General features: G+C 36.2%; 1 protein-coding gene across 2 annotated transcripts in view; it reads right to left on the reverse strand.

Annotated features, from left to right (window-relative positions):
- Nucleotides 1-370: 370 nt before the first annotated feature.
- The window catches only part of slc1a2b (solute carrier family 1 member 2b), a 34,034-nt gene continuing 9,180 nt past the window's right edge, over nt 371-25,224 (reverse strand). The window contains exons 2-11 of one of the 2 annotated variants that reach the window (XM_056739398.1): nt 12,365-12,504; nt 8,313-8,465; nt 7,891-8,141; nt 7,661-7,808; nt 7,451-7,577; nt 7,136-7,369; nt 6,209-6,403; nt 5,846-5,980; nt 5,498-5,729; nt 371-3,366 (exon numbers count right to left, since the gene is read on the reverse strand). In XM_056739398.1, the coding sequence (XP_056595376.1) occupies nt 3,292-3,366; nt 5,498-5,729; nt 5,846-5,980; nt 6,209-6,403; nt 7,136-7,369; nt 7,451-7,577; nt 7,661-7,808; nt 7,891-8,141; nt 8,313-8,465; nt 12,365-12,494 (1,680 nt within the window). In that variant the 5' untranslated portion in view covers nt 12,495-12,504 and the 3' untranslated portion in view covers nt 371-3,291. The remainder of the gene's footprint in view (nt 3,367-5,497; nt 5,730-5,845; nt 5,981-6,208; nt 6,404-7,135; nt 7,370-7,450; nt 7,578-7,660; nt 7,809-7,890; nt 8,142-8,312; nt 8,466-12,364; nt 12,505-25,224) is intronic. The other variant, XM_056739399.1, reaches the window with a different exon arrangement.

Here is a 25,224-nt window from a genome sequence, read left to right on the forward strand (position 1 = left end):
TATAATGCAAAAGTAACTTTGGGAATTATGTTGTGACTAAAGAAAATACAAACAATCACCCTAGAATTAGCTAAATAACTCATTTTATCCTGAGATGTGTTTTAAACATTTTAGTTGCTGATTCTTTACTATTCATTTCAAGGTTTATAGTCAAATTGAATGATAAATAAGTATTTGGGAACAATTATATTTTCAGCTACAAAACATCAGATTGCTTTTCAATAACATGACACATTTCACTCAAATGAGCCTAAAATTTTGATGGTAATGTAATACTGCTTGCTTTTACATACACCACCATGTGACCATTGTTTCAAATAAACCATATCTGTTGTTAAATGATTTTGGGAGGTCAATAAAAAGACTTAAATTAGTTATGAATCAACATTTATTAGTTATAATAACTGTATGTACACCAATGGTACAACACATAATGATATGCATGAACAATTTTGTTTCACAGCTGTGACAAAGGGAAAAATGTTGTAGCACTTTCCTTTGACTGTAATTTTCTCTCCCTTTTCCATAAAAACATCACAAAAGGATGAGAGAAAATAATGACACAACAGATGGGTTTAATTGTAAGACCAAAGTAAAAAAACAATGTAAACTAATGATGGCTTCCATAATATTCAATTAGGTAAGTAGAATCAACTTGGGTTCATATTAATATGACTCTAAAAATAAAACAGTATCTGTAGATGTCTTAAAATATAATAATATACTTGAAAATCAAGTGAAGAAGCATGGAACGGAGAAAAAAAAACAGTTTTACAGATACTGTAGATTTGTCTCAACACAGAATTAGGACAGCATGCTTTATAATATCCAAATCTTTTCCTTTTTAAAGATGTTACACCAAACTGTCGGAAATAGTTTTTTAATACACACATGCACACAAATATATATTTATATTTATATATATATATATATATATATATAGATATTGGACTATCAGATTGAAAGCATTTGTGTATGGTATAGCACCATCAAAAGTATACATTTTAAGATGCCATATTTAATACGCAAATATCCATTTGTATCTGATATAACAGAGTCATTTATGTGGGAGAAAACATTCCAAACACAGAACAGATACGAGAATGGAAACACAATTTCTGAAAGAGCTACATACAGCTAGTCAGAATTAAACTTAAATCAATATATTATCTTTCTATAAGAAACATTTCGCTCTACTATTCATTTTATCTAGCACAACGGATTACCAAAAAGGATTACAAAAAGCTTGAGTTAAATTGTCACAACATTCAAACACTATATTTATGTTTCTACGACTGAAAAACAAGAGAAGTACAGTATGTCACCCACAATATTTACACAAAGTGCAGAGGCACTTTACCTTCATGTGTTTGGGCCAATGATTGGTGTCCGTGTATCTAAAGAAGCTCAATGTATTTTAAGACATCTGACGGTTTGGCCGATGACCCACATTATCTGAAATTCATGTTCTGATTCAATTCAACATAATGTACGTGGCAACTTGAGCCTGACTTCATATGGCCTTGATTCTCTTGGTGAAGGAGATAACACTGAAACATCAAGAGATTGCTGACGTGATGCGAGTTCATAGAAAGAAAAACGAATTTGAAGTATTAGGGAATAGTGTTTAACCCCTTGTGACACAAAAATATAAAAGATCCACAAATACATTTCTATGTGTCTGTAATTGAAATAGAAATCTGAATTTGTCATTTATTTGAAATCTTATTTTTGTTGTCGTCTAAATCTCTGACTGGCATAGTGAGGTATGTGGACATGAAAGGTGTGCTGATCTGTAAGGCGCTGATAAAAAAGTGGCAGCATTGTGGGGCTACGAAACAGTCGCGTGCATCATAAATTGTAAATGCTTTGACGGTGCCAGAGGTAGTGCTTTGGATCATTATTTTTCCAGGATCATCCATCATTTACCGCTTTCAATGGAATACTTTGCTGCTGTTTTATTAGCAATTTAACCGAGCATCAAACAAAACCTAGTTTCAGAAGATTGTAGTTACAGTAGCCTTGGCAATTTCTGGTTGAGGTAAAAAGTCATTTAAAAGGGTTGTAAACAACACTGACAACTACTGTAGGATGAAAAACAGAGATGGCAGAAATGAACACATTAGGCATTAGGTATTTAGAGTTGTATAAATTCACAACGATAACATAAAAACAGCTCTCTCCAGTTTAGAAACAGGGCCTTAATACAAATGATTTCATCCGCCCGCACTAGGAATGTTTGGTCCCTGACAAAGCCAGTAAATGGTTTACATGCCTGAGAAATATTTCTACATCATTTGATGTTCGTTTTGTCCAGAATCTAGTACACAAACTATACAAACCTTGTGAATGTGCTCTTCATTTTGGTCCTGGACAAAACTAACAACCCACCCGACCCCATGCTAATATATGTGTGTGTGGACAAAGGGTGATTCATCCCATGTTGAATTGTAAAGCAGGGGTACCAAACCTCAGCAGTCCTCCAATTTCTTAGCACATCTGGATTTCAAATCTCAATGGGACTTAGGGATGAGATGTTTCCACACAGATGCCCCGAAACCGTATGACACATGTGCCGTTCTTGTTTTGGCAGTGCAAGGAAAATACGCAGTGCAGTGCATATTTCAGTATAACAGCTCTATCTGAAACAACAGGGCTCTTTTAAAACCTGACATGGTAAATATGAGAATTGTGTTTGAATGGCTCTTGTGCTTTTTGACAGAATAAAGAGCAAATCCCCCCACACCCAATGTCATAAAAAGAGCTCAGAGGGGGGAGGTGCCAAACGTGGCTTGTGCTTTACCGACCATCTATATCCCGTTGCCTCCGTCCCCGCTGCTGTATCCTAGCAACAGCACAGTAGCCCTACGAAAATAGTGGTTATAAGATTTGTTTAGAAATAACGTTGTGCAAGACAGTTCAGTTGTCATAGTGAAGATGATCTAGAGGAATTGACAAGTTTCTACATTGTGGCTTCATATAAAGAGCAGCTGGTGGCCAGGAAATGAATCTAGTAAACCGAGTTATCTTTCTTGACCCCTCCTCACCATACATAGACTTGAATACTATATTTATTAGGATCATGTATAATTTACGTAACTGCCTCATATAATTAAGGCAGATGCACGTGTGGCCTTAGGCTTCACGCTCTTGTGTTACATCAGACAAGCAAATATAGTTAAACATGTTAAAAAAAGGACAGAAACCATAGAAATAAACTACAAAACCCATCAGTTGTTCTATGTGCATGATTCTCTCTTTTTTTGGGTGCTGGAGATCTGTGTGCTTCCATTAATTGTTTTTCCAAGGTTCTTCCTCAACAACTGTGTACTCCGCACTTGAGCCGTGTGTGGCCGCCAAGGTTACCTGAAACGATTATCATCAAGTCTAAGTGCACAGCCTTGTTAAAAATACACAACAAATGCAATTGTTTAATGGTAGTCAAATTTGCTCCATTTTCCGTAACATTATCCATTTGACCTGTATGTGACAATGATTTATATCTGATATTAGTAATATCAGTAATATCATAGACTGATGTACAATCCCAAATCGGAAAAAGTGAGGACACTATTCAATTTATCATATTTCCTTCACAATAGAACATTAAATGCATGTTTAAACTCAGCAAATGTACAAATTAAGTGGGGAAAAGAAGGTTCTTTTGAAATTCAGAAATGAGATAAGCCTATGTTTACCACTGTGTAGCATGCGTTCTGCTTTTACTGAGAACTCTTACAAAAATTGAATAAGGTTTTACAGTAAAGAAAAACAAATGTTATCACAAAATAACCCTAGTTTGGTAAACCATGTTTTTTCTAGTAAATGATGGTTATAATAGAAGTGATAAATGTACCAAAAAAAACAAGGTTATTTTTCGAGACCTGTTGCCGTAGTTTTGGAGGATAAATGTTGAACCATTCGTGTCTGATACCAGATTCTCAACCTGTCTTTCAACATGTACGACTAGATTAGTCGTTTATTCCTTTCCTCATATATGCCGCATTGAACTGTTTGCTGAATTAGCACCTCTAGCACCAGGAGGAGAAGCTTTGGTCTACCGTCATCATGAAATTCAATATATTCTGCTATAATATTGCAATACTGACATGCACTGGAGTGTGATTTTCATCATTCATAATCCTCCAGGATTGTTTTTCAAACCGTACAAATATTCCAAGTGTACCGAGGTCAAACGATCCATTTTATGAGAAAAAGATGCTAAAGTGATCACAATCTGCAGCCAGTCTTCAGATGTAGTGAGTTAATGGGTGAAGCACAAGTTTAAAATGACGTCCAGACCAAAGGATACGTCAGCTGTGATTGTGAGATGGCATTGGCTCTCGTGTATGTCGAGAACCGATTGCGTCATTACGTCAGTTATGAATGTGAAGTGTCATTGGCTTTCATGAACGATTACATCTTGATTTATGTGCGAACGAGATCTGACTGCATGCGTTGTATTCACAGATTTCTTTGTATAAAGATATCTTATGGTTTCAGTTCAGAAGGTTTGCAACACTAGTTGTTTTGTTGTACACTGTATTTGGTCAATTCGTGCAGTAAGCACTTCTGACTCTTATTTTCACTCGGCTGTTGCATTATTGTATGGCTGAGAAGTGGGTTTGGCTGAGCTTTGTTTTGGAGGACAGTCTCTGGATTCTAGCTGCTCAACTGTCCTGGGGCTTCTTTGTCACATTTTTTATTTCATTATGCACAAAATGTTTGATATTGTTCCACAATCTATAGACACCGTTTTTAACAGTGTAGTGGAGCTTTGCTCATTGTTACCTCATAGTCTCTGTAAAATAGAGTTTTAAACACTCAAGTCATGTTTCTGACCTTTTGGCAGTCACCCTCATTAGTTTCTTTTTGACAACATTTTTTACTGTCCCAACTTTTTTGAGACTTGTTGCAGCCATCAACTAATAATATTTTCCTTTTTAAACACTACATTTGTGGAGTTAATATCCACAAAGTTGCATTCAGTTATATTCTACATAGTGTCCAGACTTTTTCTGATTTGGGGGTGTATTGTATTGAATGAAACCAAGCGTTATTTCTTTGAAAACATAACGAGGTACAGCATTTTTTCCAAACATTTGTGATTGATTAGTTGCAAAGCTTCTACTATGGTCTACCAGGTAAACTGGGTTAGTTTTTGTTGATTTAGAACAAGAGCATGCAAGCTATGAACAGGAGCAGACCTTCTGACTACAGAAAACCGTTATGGAACAACACAATTCTTGAATCAAATCTTATTCACAGCCCAAAATGCCACATTCACAATCAATAGTAAATTGAAGAGATTTCCTTTTGGAGTTTAATACACTATATGTGAAAAAGTCACAAAATCTGCTCCCTGTATATGAATGAATAATGGGTATATACTGTATGTATTTATCGATCGATAATAGATGATAGATGGATGGATGGATGATAGATAGATAGATAGTGTTGTGTTAGATATGTCTACATTAGCAAGCATGACCTGTACCTTGCAATCATCTACTAACACAGAATTTTGAGCAGCATGAACGCACTGGTTGGAGTTGTTTTCGTGATGGTTTTTGAGGTCATCATAGTAGGACGGGGTCTTGGTCATCTCCATATCATCTGACTTTCCGTGCTGTGCATCTAGAGCATCAAGCTCCGCCTTGGACAGGTGGTAGACAATGCCAGCCCCGTAGGAGTCTCCAACCACATTGACTGAGGTACGGAAACGATCTCTGTAAGGAATAAATAAGCAGGTTAAAGCTCCGCTTCGACATACAAACAATTTCTAAACCTAAATAAACAAATCAGGAATAATTATAGATTGACGATGTAGATTCGGAATACCCACAGAAGCCAATCAACAGCCACCAGCAGACTGATGTCTTGGGTTGGCAGTCCTACAGCTGTCAGAATAAGTAACATGGTAACAAGTCCAGCACTCGGGATACTCGCTGCTCCGATACTGGCAAGTGTTGCTGTAAGACTAGATTATGGAAGGAAGAAGACAAGTCCTGTTGACTATTCAAATCTAGTAGGGACTCTTTTTTTGTTTGTTTTATACATGATTTTTGCTCACATTATGTAAAAATGATAACTTAATTACAAATATATATTATGAATGAAAAAGTTGAATAATATGTGTAGAACAAAATATTAGAAATAGGTTGATTTATAATAGACAAATATAACATAGGTATACATTTAGTCTTACCTGACAGTGACAATCTGACCGGGATCTAAATAAATTCCATTCATTTGGGCAATGAATATGGCAGCTACAGCCTCATAGAGAGCCGTGCCATCCATGTTAATCGTTGCTCCGACTGGAAGCACAAAACGTGTAACTCTTTTGTCAATACCGAGGTTCTCCTCAAGACAACGGAACGTTACAGGCAGAGTACCAGCACTACAAGAAGACAAAAAAGGGAGTTATGCTTGCATTCATGTCTCAACAATTAGCATTTTTGTCCGGCTGATTTAATGACAGTCAAAACTAAATCTAAATGTTCTAAGATACATTTATGTTTAGATACAGTAATGAAAAACATTTACAATCACATGATAGGCCATTCGCGAAACGGAATCCGCAAAGTTCAGCCTTTAAAGCACAGCTAGCTGTGGATTATCCCGCTTATACCATGGTTATTTGCCAAGTTAAAGCTGTTATTGATGTTAACTGTGTTATATTGATCAGACATGTGAAAATGACTGTTCACATATGTTATTTTTGTCAGGTTATTTCAAACGTTGATCAAACTGACTGGAACTACACTATTAAATGATGCACACCTTCCAGTCAATCAGAATCCAGTGTTCAAACAGACCATGGTATATCAATAAACATCGGATATCAATTCTGCTTTAATGAGAGTCAACATCTCAATTTACTGATTTATGAGAAACACTTTAGAAAATTAAAATAGACTAGTTTGAGAATAGTTTTTCTTTATGTTTGAGCAAGCGTTTGGTATTTTGAAGATGGAGCAATAAAAGGGTGTGAATATCATGGGACACAAAGGTTCTCATTGTGTTTGTCAGAAATCCCCCAGTGGAGGTTAAAGGAGAGTTTTAATGATGTGGTGATTAAAAGATCAGGCAAAAAGCCAATTTAATGCAAAACTGGAAAGGCATCTCATACCTGGAGGCTGTGCCCAGAGCAGTGATCCAGGCTTGGAAGATACCCATGAAGAACTTGTAGGGGTTTTTCCTCACAATTGCAAAGTAGATACACGGCAGGAATATGGCCCCATGGATGATCAGACCAATGATGACTGTTACCATGTACATTCCCAGTTGCCTGGCCACTACCTCCAAATCTTTTATGGAGATGATCTTTCCACAGATCAGGCAGGCGATGCCGAAGGGTGAATACCTATAAAATGATTGCGACGTGAGTCCATCCATGTTAAATGTACAGAAGTTTAGTGCTTCAGTTTGAAGAGTAAATACTTACCACATGATCATGATAACCAGCTTCATTACAATCTCATTAAGAATGTTGAAGAATTCAATCATAAGCCTGGCTCTTTCTCCCATCTTGCCCATACAAACACCAAAGGCGATAAAGAATCCAATAATTCCTACAACATATCAATGGCAACATTTAAAATGTGAAAAAAAGAAAGCACATGTTTATACTGTATCGCAAAAGTAATGCTCATACCTAACACATTCATTCCACTCTTGTATTGCAGAGATTTCTTGTCTATGAAAATTGGGGGAGGCTTGGTGGCATTCAGGAGGAATTCAGCCGTGCTATTGGTGTCATCAAAGTCAGGCTGAACGTCTACCCTCTTGACAACAGTTTGGACCTGTGTATTTAAACATCACACCAATTTATTCACCATTTCGTGGCAATTTCTTAATGGGCGCATATAGCAGCACGCATCTTACCTGCTGGAAGCAAGCCTGAACCAAGTTCTCTGGAAAGAGGTTTCTGATAAGGTCAAAAAAGGCATCAAGACTGGAAACCTCATCGTTTTTGGCTCCCTCTCCCAGATTCTCCTTGAGTTTTGGGTTACCAGGGTGGATGAGAAGCACCAGGATAACCCCCAGCACAGCCGCAATGATAGTGGTGGTCATATAATAAATCATGGCTCTGGAACCCAGACGACCACTTGACTTTGCATCCAGACCAGAAAGACCTTTGTTAAAAAAAATGATCAGATTATTTTTCATTTATAGTTTTATAATCTGTTTGAGATTGTGAGCACAGTTTGCTAAACAGTCTTTAATATTATTCAGGTCAAACCGAATGTTTTGTTTATCGGTTCAATTAATCTTGTTGGTTACATCTTTGCGAATGTTTGTGTTACCTGTAATTAAGCTGGAGATGATTAAGGGAAGGATGAGCATTTTTAACATCCTCATTAGAATGTCTCCAGGGAAGGAAATTACCATGACAATGTTGTCATCGATCGGGGAAGCAACGCGCAGCAGCATGCCAGACACAGCTCCCATAATCACTCCTATGGTGGAACAGTGTTAGAGAGAATGTGTTCAGATGTTTATTATTATTCAGTAGTCAATAAACTGCATGACCCCAAAGCATATTTAAAAAGATAAATTAAAAGGGAAGTACCTAAAATAATATGCTTTTATAGTTTCAAAAGTTACAGTTTGCAGCTTAAAAATCATTTTGATTATGGGCAAACATATCAACACAAATAATTACATGAATTTATGTCACACAATTTATAAAACACAATTTACCTTGAATTTCAATAATTAATTTTATCAGTTAGGGTGCAAAGTTGTATATAAAGAAAGGACCAAAATTGCAAACCCTTAAAATGGATAAATAAAGAACAGCTTGAGTTTTTATATGAGAGATCCCCAACAGTTCAATACCTACTTTATAGCATTATATTATTTATTGTGTGTTTGGCTTTAGAAGCCTGCATCCCATATATGGAGAGCGTGATTTCATTAAACCTTGGTTTTACTTTTGCAACATAACACTCTCTCCTAACACATACTGTAGCTGACCACATAGCAGCTTCTGTGAATCTTGTGCAAATGTAGCCCACAAAATACATGAACAGCAACAACTCACTTTGTATGTTATAAGAAAAAGACTATTTCTGGAAAACCATGGCGGATTTATACAGCTATAGATTTGGCACCATGTGAAAGTTATAGTAAATGACTCACGGTTTTAACAATAGGTAACAATAGTTTAATGGTTTCACTTTTAAATTAACACAGGCAACTTGAGTGGCAATATAAGAAACCGGGCTTAACTGTCCATGAACTCATGTTTGATAAGCACTTATGTCAATAAGGTGCCCTTAAGGTGGCAAGAGCTTTATTTTAATCACACATTAGTAGTAATGATGCGGTTAATCCAAATAGGCCATTTAAGATTATTAATAATAATACTTGTAAACCTAATAATCCCTCCACATGCTCATCTGTTCAGCAGTGTAACAGGTTTCTTTACTTTTTGTGGACAAAATTGAGGCTCTATATAATTCTATCTGCCCCTTTGTCTCTGTCCCCTGAAGTTCTTCAACCTACTATCCCTTCAACTCCATTATCAAGTTTTGTAACAGTTACTTTGGATCACATCTCACAACTAGTGCTGGCAATGAATTTAACAACTTGCAGCCTTGACCCTGTTCCCACTGTTGTTCTTAAGGGATGCTTGTTGACAATAAGTCGCCATATATTAAATATTGTGAATAACCCCTCTCACTACTGGGATTGTTGCATGTGAGTTTAAGGTTGCAGCTATCACACAAGTTCTTAAAAAGTCTGGGTGTGATATATCTGATCCCACTAATATTAGGCCCATCTCAAATCTTCCCTTCTTGGCAAAGGTCTCGGAAAATGTTGTTTTGGCTCAATTACACTCCCATTTGTCTCTTTACAATCTCTTAGAACCTTTTCAATCTGGGTTTAGAACATGACATAGTACTGAAACTACCTTGGATTGGGTAATGAATGATGTTCTTGTTTCAGCTGACTCTGGTGCCTCAACTATTCTGGTTCTGTTGGACCTGAGCAGAGCATTTGATACAGAATGTCAGCCTATATTGCTTGACAGACTAAAGACTTGGATTGGTATTTCTGGCACTGTACTTGAATGGTTTAGATCTTACCTTTCAAATAGATCTCAGTTTGATATTCTGGGAAATAACAAATCTGACACTACTCAGGTCCGATATGGTGTACCCCAGGGGTCTGTTTTGGGACCCTTGATTTATATGCTTCCACTCGGACACAGACTGGTCTTAACGTATACAGCCTCTTGTAAGCACATCTGTGGTGTGTTCTGTAACTTGCATTGGCTTCCTGTTGAATCTCGCATTGAGTTTAAAATTTTGGCTTTAATTTATAAAGCTATCCATGGATTGGCTCCTAGTTATGTATCTGACTAAGTTGACCTATATTTGCCTCCTCGTTTTCTCCACTCTGATAATTCTCTTTCCCTTCACCAACCCCTTTGCAGACTCAAAACTATGGGTCAGCGAGCATTTTCTTGTGCCGCCCCAAGGTTATGGAATGCATTTCTTCTGAGTCTCCTTAGCGCTCCCAAATTAATCTCCTTTAAGAAACGTCTAAAACGCTTCTTTTTAAGATTGCTTACAATATTGAAGGGTTGTTAACTAACTGATATCAAGGGATTTATATTGTGTTTCTTTTATTAATTACATAGTTAATGTATTTACACATTGATGTAACAGTTTGGGTGATAGAAAGGCACATTGTAAATAAAGTGTATGATTATTATTATTATTGTTATTTTTCAGTCAAAGACTGAGGGGCCTAAACTCAGATTAACTAGCCCTACAATTAATCTGTTTGAAGAAGAAACACAAAAGCAGTCCTAAGTGAAAGAAAACAAGTTAACAAAAAGAATGAATCCAATATTTGGTGATAAAGTTGCACATTGTGTCGTTTATAAGCTATCTTTGGTAGGCGAGTCATTTTGACTCAGGGAACAGCAAGGTGGGGTGGGGACAAACAAAAAAGCCAAAAAAAATTGATTCTTTTGTGAGATCACGGGAGCTGAGCAACTCAAATTTCAAAAGAAATCAAACAAAAATAGCAGAAAACATTCATGTAAATTCCAATTTCTTGTGACTATTTTTTCTTCTCAGCGTCTATGTACAGGTTGTTGTTGATACGTCATAGGTCAAAGAGAATATGGGTGACATGACCATAAAACATGGCGGATGCAGTATGTCCGAAATGTATTCATACTACTCCCAGTCATACTGTATAGAATGTAGTGTTTTAATGGTCGATAGGTAGGTAAGAATTCAAATTCAGTGGGCCGATGTTCTGTCTCAGTATGTGATTTCGGAAGCAGCAACTGTGTCAAATTGACCTGCCTTACTTGTCTTCACATTGACTTCTCAGTCATGCCACACTCTAACACACCTCCATCCCCAACTACTCAACATTTAAAGTGCAACATCGGGTCACTTTAATTTCATCCCGTCATCCTGAATTTGACTTATTTTCTCTTCTTGACATGTTTTTATCCTTTTTTAAATGGTATCCTTTAGCATTCCAATCAGTTTATATGAAAATAATAATTCTGTGAATAAATAATGACAGAATTTTCTTTTTGGGGTGAACTATAATTTTTAGCTTTGACTTAAAAGGAGACTTTTATAAAGAAGCTAAAAGCAAAGACTAATACTAATGCTTAAGTGTTGTGAATTAAGGACTTCAATGGTTTAAACACAAAATGTCCGCCCTTGACCTCTGACTCAGCCAGTAAGGCAGCATGGCACCATTTGTTCATGAATGAAATAAGACATTATAAATATGTTTGGTTTAATATTTGTTGTATTATTTTAAAGAAACACTTTGTAGTTGTTTTACCTCAAAATGAATGTCTCTAAAATGATTTCAGTGTTAGAACAACTCTTCACTAGATGAATTCTACACGACACACTCTTTAAGTTCTGTGTTCTGGTCCATACACACATCTCCTGCCTGTGGAAGAGTGCCACATGGTTTCCAAACAATGTGTGTCTTATGTTTTGCGAGGGGTGAGTTTCTGTATTTCCTTTATTTACATGAAAGCACTCAAACATCCATGAACAAACATATTTTTATTTGTGTTAAATACCACTTAAACACGACGGCATTGGCATAGATGTTGCCAGTGTCATGGTTGAAAAACACAATATATATATATTAAATATGCTATAATAGCAATGTTCCTTTTGTTTATTACATATATTACTATATCTCAGACACGTACGATTTACTGGAGCATGTATAGTGAAAACAGACAGAGCAGTTCCAAATGCTTTTAGAAATAAATTTAAGATGGGAAACTTCTGTGATTTTGAAATGGGTTGCAAGATGTGAAATAGAAGACTTTTTTATTGTAACGATAACTCACCCAAAACAGTCAATGTGAGCAGCAGGTTCTTCCCCAACTTCTGGCATATTGTGCCTAATTTGGAACGTGGCCTGGTCTCTATGGGCTCCAAGTGGCTTTCGTGCACTCTTACTTCCATGTGCTTCGGCATGCTGTCAGAACTGCAGAGAAAAGTAAATAAAAAGGAAACACGCTAATAACATACATGGTAAAGGACTGGATTTGTCTTTACACATACACACAAGTAAATAACACAACATGATTTGCTTAAAGGAAATAAATAATGGATTGAACATTTCTCAGTGTGAGGGTATTAAAGAAATGAAAATCATGAATGGCTCATAATCTTTGGATGTCAATTTTAATCAGAACTGAACATTGCAGCTTTGTTATCTCAAACTAGAGGGTGTGTAATAAAGTGTTTGTATTTATCTGATAATATATTTTCAATAACAATGCGCTAATATAACCTAACTGTCACAGTTGTGTTTCCTTCTGTTTTGCTTAATTTCTTTGTTCCTGTTTGCCTGTGTTCTTTCATTAGTTTCTATGGCTGTTAGTTTGTTCACACCTGTTTCTGTTCTCCATTATTATGTTCATTGTGTATTTAAGCCATGTGTTCTCCTGAGCTCAATTGCCGGTCATTGTTTTGTGTTACCCTGTGTGTGTGGAGCTCCGTATACAGTTGAGGACCAAACTATCAGCCCCCTTAGTAAATATGAGTAAGGAATGTTGTGGAAATATATCTACATTAATTCTCCTTCTTTTATATAAAACATCACAGAATCAATAGCGGAGGGATCACATTATGAAATAAATGTTTTTCTTTGATACACATTGGTCACAATGATTAGACCCAAAAGAAAAGAATCCCTCACGAAACACATTTCCAAGACATTGCGGTCATGCAGATTTGCCCTTTACAATATGTGGAAGATCAGGGCCTGTATTTATCAAGCTTCTGAGAATTACTCACAAGAACTCTGCTAACAATTGATTTAAGAGTAAAACAATTCTTGGCTCAAAGCTGCACTTAAAAGTTAGTTATAAAGCATCTTAGTGGTAATTTAAGTGAAGTGTAGGACTTCATCTGAAGTGTCAGGCTCAGAGATGAGTTACAACACTTTGCTGTGCTGCAAACGGGATTTTAGAAGAACACACTGGCGTGGACCAATCACTGAATAGATTTACATATTAAAGAACATTCATGTTGAATGGTGAACTTCCTAAAATATTCAACACACACGTGAGACTTAAGACTTTTCAAGAGAATATATTATGATATAGACATTGGAAATAAATGATAAACACGTTTCCACCGTTTCTTCATGACCCATTTAATCCTACACTTCACTTAGATTACAAATGAGCTGCTTTACGACCAAGAATTGATGTACTATTAAATCATTGATTGAAAACCACCTTACCTTTCAGCTCAGATCCTCAACTATAACCCCCACCAACCTGAAATTCACCTCTCACATCGCAGCAACCTCAGGAACTTGCAGGTGTATGCTCTACAACATCAGGAAACTCAGGAAAACACTTTTTTTAAAGTAGAAACAATCTAGATTTATTTTCACAGCATTCTTTGCTCATATTTACAAAGGGGCTAATATTTTTGTCCCCAACTGTATCAATTTTTAAAAAGGATCATATTGTTTAGACAAATGTGTAAAACTAGCAGTTGTAGAGCTGTAACTGTAGAGCTAAACATGTTCAGGTTCATTAGCACCCCTCTCTTAGACAACGTGCTGTTGATTTTGGTTTAACATGTGTGATCCTATGTAAGTATACATGCCTTTAATTAGATTCATGCGAGTTAGACGCATGGCCACATGTCTCTGTTTTAATGAACAGAATGACGATTCCCAGCGGATAGAATATCCTCTACTGCTTCAAGAAACACAGATGGAGATTTTGAGGTTTTGTCATTTTACGTCCAAAAGAAAATCTGTCATCTAGGCTACATCAAATTTTTCGTTTAAAAAATAAGACGCTTAAATATATTCAGAAGGACTGTGGTCTGGAGGTCCTTGTCTCTGCTGCTCTCTCTCTCTCACATCGCCAAACCAGACGCTCCGTAAATTTGCCAACTATGGTAGTCAATGGGGTCCAAGAAGGGTTTGGTTACAAGCTTTCATCCAAATATCTTTCTCTGTGTTCAACCAAACACAGTAATGTATACAGATTTGGAACATCCAGAGAGAACTATGCCTTCAAGGAGGAGTTAGAAAAATAATCTTGAATTGAGCGACTAAGAAAAAGGTCAACCTTAATTCAAGATCATTTTTCTTTCCCCATTGGCAGATTTTTTTGCTTGTTTAAAGCACTAATTCAATGAAATTTCATATATTTCTCCAAAAACAAGACTTATTTTCTTAGGTCATTTTACTCATCGAGAAAATGTATCTTGATTTAAGAATTTGTAGACATTTTAACTGGAAAACAAGAAAAAAAGACTAAGTTAGAAAGTCATTTTTTGCAGTGCATCTAACAAGTTCAATAAGAAGAGATTCATCCACCACTGTGTTTAAGTGAGCTCGGACACAAATATCATTTGAAAATACTCCAAAATGTGAATTTGTTCATCAAAGGATATCTAATGTAATTAAATATTGCCAAATGTACAACTCATATCCTTGACTTTTTTAGGACTTTTATCTCTGTAGGACTGTGCTCAGGTTAGCTCAGACAGAGATTTCAATATGAATGTAGTAGAGTAGGCGGGGCGAGACCGTGGTTCGAGTCCGGTGAGTAATTGTGAATGAGCGCCAGCTGTGCGCACACCGGGCTCGAATCACGTAGGAGATAGGGAGCATATAAAAGGAACGAGCGACCGGACCGTCGAGGAGAGAGGACCGGGCCCGAACATACGTTAAGTTTATATTTATGGTCTTGTGTTTTGTATTTATGTTTTGTTCGCCGACGGTAGTCCGTGAGGGGCCGCCGTCTTTTATTATTTCTGTTATTGAATGTTTAAATGTTTGCCGGTTCCCGCCTCCTTCCTTCCCTTTTATGGAGATATATTACAATGAACAAACACAGACATTTTTTTAATAACATTGTATGAGCTATCCACACTCATTTTACTGTATAGTTCTAGATGAACTGTTTTTAAGATGATACAAAAGTAAAATTTCATCTAGTCTCTTAAGACATAACAGCTAATCTCTTCAACAGCGCATCAGATGCATCACTCTTAACACAAACTAAACTCTATATGAGCAACATTGGCCTCCAATGCTCTAGTACTGTTATAGAAATAAGGTCATAGAAATTATAATTGATTTCAAAATTGATTCACTTCACCCTAATTTTATCATTCCTTATTTATTTAAACAATATAAAAGTCAATTAAATGGGACTTTGTTAGAAGACACTTTGAAAGACAATTATTTTCTCTGAACCCAAATGAAAGATTTAAAGAAACATATTTTTTCATGCTGGATGGAAATCTGTTTACACCCTGATAGCAATAAATGGTCGAATTATATTTTTAAAATTATATATTGTCTGTGATAGATGTAGGTGTTCCTAATCGCTACATTCAGTCCGTACGCAATGACTGGTCATGTGTACAAATTCAGTCAATGTATTTTACATCCCACTGCACACTGTGTTCACACAGACACCATACGTCATCAGCGCACCCATATATGTGCAGACACAGCGGGAGAATGGCAGGTAAACAGATGGAAACTAACTTTCCTCTTGTTAAGTGTATGCTAGTTTGTAAGTGGCACTTGCAAAGGACGAACAAAAAGAAAAGGCCATCTTAAAAATTGCCACGACTAAAAATGGATAATCGACGAAGAGGTGAAAGCAGAGTTCCATTCTCCATTGCATTCCCGTCCTGTCAAACATCAGGGGCTGCTTTCCCGCTCGATCTGTTCACGATTGTGTAAGAGATTTTTAGAGGAGATGGGTGTAAAAAGATGGGAAAATCCTGATCAAAACGAGAGTGTTGACAGGAATGATTATAATCTGTGTTAATTGTTTTGTGGACCTTTATGAATTAGCTCAACGACATCATAACCCAGCGTCTAACAGAAGCTACGCTGCATCTAATACTCTTTTAAAGCTGGTGTTTACGTTAGCTGTTTCCACTACTGTTGTAATGTTATTTACTTTGTGCTGTAACGTCATCTCACTGGTGAATGAGACTTGATATTATTAGAAGTGATTCAAAAGTTTCAGGTTTGTGGGCGTTCATGTGTTTTGGAGGAGGTGTGGTGGTACAGCCACTTTACAGAGCATATAGCACTGGCATCCATATAGCACATAGACTTAAAGGACAACACTGACAAACCTTTTCCCTCTAAATGTAATAAGGGAAGATTACGCTTCTCAGCCCTGTCGGGCAACTCGGTAAAAGAAAACTATGACTAACATGAACAATGCACACAAATATATCAAAACTATCTTTATTAAGAAATATATTTCTTAAAATAGGGCAATGATGTCCTTTATTTGAGTAACCAGAGTAATCATGCAATCATAATGGTCATCAAAAGATGATGTTCAGAACAATTTGACATGTGGAAAGACAACAGCAGATCCCGTCTGCGCTGTTATAGGTGGAATGCAGTTTGTGTTTGATGTTAACTGCCAGTTTCATGCCAAGAGAGGCCAGTGAAAGGTAATGCAGAATTCACTCCTTTCATTCTATCATACTTGGCAGAGACCATGTGAAGTTCCACGGCTACTTGTCTACCCATCTGAGGGCTTTTGTCTTGATCCCCCTCCCCTTTCCCTGCAAGCACCCCTCAGCAAAGCTTTGGCTTCAGTCTGGCATGGAGAGGGATGCAGGAGAATGCCAGCTTCATTCAGCCCGCTGATGTCATGAATATGCCTACCGTGGGAGAGCAGCGGATGGACTCCGAGGGGGACGAGGACCCATTCTCCTCTTCCCTATCCGCTCTCTTTCAGCTATGGCAGCCCACTGTGTGGCACAATTGATGGTGATTATCCTAATGTTATGCTACCTTCCCAGAGTGAAGTTTCTCTCTCCGATGTTCCTTCTTTCTCTGTATCTCTCTCTCTCTCTCTCTCTCTCTCTCTCTGACAGCGATTACAACCTTATGACCTTGCTTGAAACAAACAAGACAAAGAGAGAACTCATCTTCTCTTCAGCTCTTCACATACCAAAGAACTGTTCCACCAGAATACCAGAGTTCTTAATATCAGCCTAAGCTCAATCATAACACCAGTGACAAAATATTTCCGCTCAGTTTAGTTTCTTTAGTTAACGGTTGGGGAAAATAGCACACATATGGAAAGAAAGCATTATCGCAGGGTTTGAGGTTAAGTGAATTTACAGGATATAGCACCTCATAGCTGTGTGCAGAAGAGTGTGATCGTACTGTGAATGTATCTGTGCATGGATCCCTCTCCTTCTGACATTCATAAAGAAAGTGACCGGTTCTTGGCTAAATCAACATACGTTGAGAAGTAACTGCTCATGTGCCATAAAACAAATGTCTAAGAACGCTTAAAATGATATAAACCATATATTATTATGCTGAATACTGCAAATATTAAGACCTTACATAATTAACCCTTATGTTTTTATTATCTTAGAATGAGCTATTTCTATCTGCATACACACAGTTTTGGGGCCCTAAGCAAAGTCAAGACCTGAGGTTCCCCACACAATGCCTAACATTTCTGTTTGAATTTCACAGCAGTATTGAGTACATGGAATTAATCAGACGTTCAGTATATATACATACAAATATAACCTGAATTTATTGTACGTTGAACCACATAACAGCACACAATTCTCTACAGTTTGTTATAAGAATAAACCTTCTTGGCTTTGGGATGAAAAAGTGTCCTTTTTTTATTCAGAATAATACTGAATGCTTTTAGCTTCAGTATAAGAAAGTAAAAGGTGTCATTGTTTCGCTATATTTGTAAAATGAGTATTAGATTTCTTTCTTTTGCTTTCTTTCGTTTTTGAACAGCGCTTTGATACGTGCTCTTCATTGCGTATATCTGAGTGTCTTAATCAAGCGTCAAATGATTTTAGTGCTTATAGCCACTAAAGGGCCCCCAAGGATGCAGGGCCCTAAGCAGTTGCATGGTTTGCATGGTGGTTAACAACGCTACTGCATACACCGCGGGTCCCCTTACATGGAATTTACTTTTTGCTTCTACAGTAGCCCTAAATGTACAAACTGCTCTACAGAGTGAATTTCGTAAATACGTTACCCCTATCGGCAAAGAAGCAAAAATGTGACAAGATCTTTGTCCTGTATCAGCCACCACAGTGCATGGAAAAGGAAAGGGGAGGGGTGCAGGGAGATGTTGGTGGCAATTCGCAACCTCACCACTAGATGCTGCTAAATTTCATACACTGGACCTTAATGGTAACTGCAGTGCCCCACACATACAAAAAATGTTTTTGTTAATAAACCATTAACTATGACTTTTGCCTCAGTAAACTACTAATTTGTTGCTTATTAATAGTTATTAAGGTAGTTGTTAAATTTAGGTATTAGGTAGGATAAGGGAAGTATAAGTACTAATAAACAGCCAATATGCTAAAAATAGGCATCTAATAAGAAACTTGTTTAGAGTGAGAATTGGTCCCTATACTAAAGTGTTACCAAAAAATGTATCTTGCTTGGTTTTATTGGGACTTTACATATGCGTAAGAGTTTTTATACTGAGACTTTCAGTTTCTTAACTTTCTAACCACACTGTTAAAGATAAATACTTTAGATTAACACTATTTAGTTTGATAAAGTGACCAGCATAATATAATTTTGTGTTAATGCATGCAATACTGTTTTTATCATTTGCAATGTTTAGTATTCCCGGTTTGCATAGTGGACTATTTTTCCATAGAGTTTTGGTAAACTTTATTAAAACCAGTTATGGTCAGTTTAATCTGCTAACAATATAATACTACTGTAGTTAATTGCAATAGTACAACAACACAATAACAGACATTCAAAACAGTTTGTCTCACATACATTTTGACCATTTACCTAGGAAATGTCCCCGGTTTTCATTAACACAATCTGGTCATCCTAGTCTATGAGGAGACAGGACATGTCCCTGTAAACCATGTCTATATTGTAATACACACGCAATTAAACAAATTTGTGTCATCATAAACCACATATGCCATGCACATTAACAGGCACAACTGTGTCCAGGACTCAGGGCAACAATGAAGAAATGTCTAGACAGAGGTCAGATGTGTGCTGGAGGATACACAGACTAGGACACACATGTTCCCGGCAGGTAAAAACAACAATCAAGTATTTGCTTTAGAGGCTGAATCATATTAATGCACACAATGCAGTCTAATAGAGGGTCCGTGTCAAGCTGGGGGCTTCAGTCAAATGTCCTTCATCCTTTACAAAAATTCAGGACATTATGTTGACTGCCTTTTACAGTAAATCTAATACAGTTTGAATCATAAATAATGTTTTGTGTGTAACAGAAGCTTCTTAGAAGTGTCAAAGTAATTAAATCAAAGTCAAGACTTTTTTTAATGAATGGCTTTTTAAACCAACAACATTATGCTCTCTGTATTTAAGGGACAGAAATTACATCAATATTTGATATCTGAATAAGCGAGAACGTCAATAGTACATTAAATGAGAGTTTTGGGGGCAGTGTGAGATAAATGCAAACAAATGACAGACTCATGTGCTCTGTCTGTGTGCATGGACACTTTAATGAGCAGGTGATAAGAGTGTTGTGTGTTTGCATGGATTTCAGATCTGTAATGAGTGCACAGATCATTGCGGCTCAATGGATACACACAAACACACACAAATACACACAGAACGATCCCTTAATTCCTCGCCAACCCTAACTTGATTTATTCTCTCTCTCTTTCTCAGATCTGCCAAGTATCAAATCTAGTGCTCTCGTGACATTTCTCAATTTCTTAGTTCCACTTCTTTGAAATCTTTTGGTGCTTTGGGGGTAAAGTGCGGCAGAAAAAGCAGGGAACGATTATGTCCTTTTTTGCCCTTTATGTCCAATGATGACACGTCACCCAATCAAATTTACACGTTATGATTTGATATGATGTGAACGATGCAATCATGTGACGCGTCAAAAGACAATAGGCTTGCTCAACTTCATGCAGCACAGCAAAAATGTTGCCGCCTGACAAGAGCAATGCATTCTGGTTAGGAAATGTGTCCAACTTTGATCGCCGACTTTTATAAGAATAGCCTTCTTGGTTTTGGGATGAAAAAGTTCCCTTTGTTTTATTCAGAATAATACAGAATGCTTTTAGCTAGAGTGTAAGAAACTAAAGGTGCAATATTCTTCTTTTCTTAGCATTGTTTTCCTATATTTGTAAAATTAGTATTAGATCTATTTTCTTTTGCTCTCTTTCGTTTTTGAGCAACACTTTGATACGTGCACTTCAATGCGTATATCTGAGTGTCTTAATCAAGCGTCACATGATTTAACCGCTTGTAGCCCCTAGGGGGCCCCCAAGCTTGCGGGCCCTACACATTTGTGTGGTTTGTGTGGTGGTTAACAACGCTACTGGGTCTGAATAAACTACGGGAAGCAAGAAGTGTCAGACCTAGTGGCCGCTTTTTTACTCCTCCCCCGCCTGCAGATCTCGCCAGCTGATGGAAGGATAATATAGGTCAACTCGAACAAGCCTAATAGAATCCATTTAGAATGAATATATACATAGATATAATGTTCGAATTGTTAGATAAAATCAATTAAAATATGGTTAAGACAGTGTGTTTCAATTGTAACTCTATATAGAATTTATTGTAGGAACATGTACTTACTTTGTAAATTATGTTTATATATCGTTAGGCCGTCATTATGTTTTATATATTGTTAGGCCGTCATTATGTTTATATATCGTTAGGCCCTCATTATGTTTATATATTGTTAGGCCGTCATTATGTTTATATATCGTTAGGCCGTCATTATGTTTATATATTGTTAGGCCGTCATTATGTTTATATATTATTAGGCCGTCATTATGTTTATATATCGTAAGGCCCTCATTATGTTTATATATTGTTAGGCCGTCATTACGTTTATATATCGTTAGGCCGTCATTATGTTTATATATTGTTAGGCCGTCATTATGTTTATATATTATTAGGCCGTCATTATGTTTATATATCGTAAGGCCGTCATTATGTTTATATATTGTTTGACCGTCATTATGTTTATATATCGTAAGGCCGTCATTATGTTTATATATCTTTAGGCCGTCATTATGTTTATATATCGTTAGGCCGTCATTATGTTTATATATCGTTAGGCCGTCATTATGTTTATATATCGTTAGGCCGTCATTATGTTTATATATCGTAAGGCCGTCATTATGTTTATATATCGTTAGGCCGTCATTATGTTTATATATCGTTTAGCCGTCATTATGTTTATATATCGTTAGGCCGTCATTATGTTTATATATCGTTTGGCCGTCATTATGTTTATATATCGTTAGGCCGTCATTATGTTTATATATCGTTAGGCCGTCATTATGTTTATATATCGTTAGGCCGTCATTATGTTTATATATTGTTAGGCCGTCATTATGTTTATATATCGTTAGGCCGTCATTATGTTTATATATTGTTTGGCCGTCATTATGTTTATATATCGTTAGGCCGTCATTATGTTTATATATCGTTAGGCCGTCATTATGTTTATATTGTTAGGCCGTCATTATGTTTATATATTGTTAGGCCGTCATTATGTTTATATATTGTTAGGCCGTCGTTATGTTTATATATCGTTTGACCGTCATTATGTTTATATATCGTTTGGCCGTCATTATGTTTATATATCGTTAGGCCGTCATTATGTTTATATATCGTTAGGCCGTCATTATGTTTATATATCGTTAGGCCGTCATTATGTTTATATATCGTTAGGCCGTCATTATGTTTATATATCGTTAGGCCGTCATTATGTTTATATATTGTTTGGCCGTCATTATGTTTATATATCGTTAGGCCGTCATTATGTTTATATATCGTTAGGCCGTCATTATGTTTATATTGTTAGGCCGTCATTATGTTTATATATTGTTAGGCCGTCATTATGTTTATATATTGTTAGGCCGTCGTTATGTTTATATATCGTTTGACCGTCATTATGTTTATATATCGTTAGGCCGTCATTATGTTTATATATCGTTAGGCCGTCATTATGTTTATATATCGTTAGGCCGTCATTATGTTTATATATCGTTAGGCCGTCATTATGTTTATATTGTTAGGCCGTCATTATGTTTATATATTGTTAGGCCGTCATTATGTTTATATATTGTTAGGCCGTCGTTATGTTTATATATCGTTTGACCGTCATTATGTTTATATATCGTTAGGCCGTCGTTATCTTTATATATCGTTTGGCCGTCATTATGTTTATATATTGTTAGGCCGTCATTATGTTTATATATCGTTAGGCCGTCATTATGTTTATATATCGTTTGACCGTCATTATGTTTATATATCGTTAGGCCGTCGTTATCTTTATATATCGTTTGGCCGTCATTATGTTTATATATCATTAGGCCGTCATTATGTTTATATATCGTTTGGCCGTCATTATCTTTATATATTGTTAGGCCCTTACAGCTGCCCCCCCCCACTTTTTAAGTGGTTTACGCTCCTGTACACAGATGATGACGTAACCATGCTGCAAGCTCCACCCACAGGATCAGTAAGCCATAACCAATTTTATTTCACTTAGAAAAATAATCCTACTTACTTTTAATAATCCTACTATAACGTCACTTAGAGAGTGCACAATCAAACTTTGACAAGATTTTACTCATTAACCCATCAAATATAATAGCTTCACAGTCCACGAGTCCTGATCATTTACAAATTGAGATTTTTTTTCTACAGAAACAATAAAATAATCTTAATACAATGCTTCAGAGTAAAGTATGGTAACACTTTATGAGAACTTTCATTAATAAATCATTAACAAACATTATATGATGATTAACAGATCATTAGTTAATTATGTTCACATAGCTGGAATTTGAGATACTGTCCTTGTTAATGTTTACTAATTTTGTTTTTGCATTGTCTAAGGAATAACAGATCATTATTTCATTTAAATTGAAATGCTTACTAATGTCATTTAACTTTCAATTCATATGATCATGCAAAGGATTAATGATTTTGACATTGTTTATAAATGATAAAGATACAGTGTATAATGCAGATTATTGCGGCGTATTTTACATAAATACTAAACCAAACGCCGCAGCAGGCTGAAACATGAGGATTAACAATTGAAGACGCGTCACGCTGAACCATTGCACATGATGGGATGTCTTTATTACTCTCTTTCACAAGCTTAGAAAACATAAGCACTTACGTTGATTGATGTACTCATGAAAACCGTGCAAAGATACCTCAGACAGTGCATATGATGGTGATGATGTTGGCGATGGTGACGGTCAATAGAAAGTTTCTCCCAATGCTCACCCTGCAGCCATGATCCATAACCTCACAGGTGAACACACACACACACTAATGTAGACACCACACCCCCCGGTGCCACCCACAGTAATGACGTCACGATGCATGTGCACGTACACAACAGTACAAGAAGAAGAAATAAAAGTCAAACCCAATGTGTGGCTCCTACAACAGATCATTAGTTGATGTTTACATATGTCATTAAAGTTTCAATTCATATGATCATGCACAAATCCACAAAAGTTTGAACAGAAAATACACATTGAAAGTTTGTTGTTAAACACTGGCTTGGTAGGTACTTCACAAACTTCTCATTTAACATATTATTCATTCATTCATAATCACATATTTTAGTAATTATTTGCTCATGTTTTTTCAGTACTCAATATAAAGTGGAAACTATTAATCAATTGTAAATGTTTATAAACATTTACTAATCATTAGTTACTTTATGAGTAGGCCTCTTTTTGAAAATATGTGTCCCAAATGACCTGAATTTATCCTATTTAAACATCTTAAAAAATAATTTATTTATAATTTTATACATTATTAATAATAATTAAAAAAATTGCAGTACCCAATCTAAAGTTGACTATTCTTCATTTTTGTGAATGTTTATAAATGTAAATATTAACAAATATGTTATCTTAAATTTCTAGCTATTTGAATATATAGTAACTAATGATCTGTTAAGCATTATATGATGTTTTTTAATGATTTATTGATGAAAGTTGTTACAGAATATTAGTAAATAACAGCAGAATAATGAAGTTCATACCCATATGACAGGAGTTACAATGACTAACTCCTATTGAGTGAAGAACACTCACATTAGCTTATACCACAGCAGGAAAATGACCATTTCAGTAACAACATAAGAATAAAAATATATTTTATAGTCGCAAATCCCACTCCTACCTATAAATCTAACCATAACTATTTCTTAAAAATATGTACACTATAAAGAAAAACATAAAGATTAGCGCAATCACAATTTTTTTTTTTTTTTTAATTCCAATAGTAGTCCAAATGACGATGGGTTGCAGTGGCAGTAATCTCTAATGGAATACACAATCACAATCACAACGCTACCAACACTACCTCTATCAGGTACACCTGAACTCCAGTTAAACCGTTTCTAGGTGTGTTTCCCCATCTACACCTTAGGAGGTCACTTTATTACGTCCCACGTTACCAGGTTTACCAATCAATTCTTCACTCTTCACTGCGTTATGTGAGGTAGCTGCATTCTTTATAAAACTTTAGAAATAATTGAATGTAGCATGTTCATTTAAAGGTTCTTGATATGTGGCTCATAAGGAGGGCCACGGAAAGCCCCTTGCTGTTTATTCCACCAACTAACAATTATACTTGAGTAGCAGACTGAATCAGTTGTGCCGGGTGGCCAGGTGATTTCACTCA

This window comes from Triplophysa dalaica, chromosome 24, assembly GCF_015846415.1.
Source record: "Triplophysa dalaica isolate WHDGS20190420 chromosome 24, ASM1584641v1, whole genome shotgun sequence".
Classification (NCBI taxonomy): Eukaryota; Metazoa; Chordata; class Actinopteri; order Cypriniformes; family Nemacheilidae; genus Triplophysa; species Triplophysa dalaica.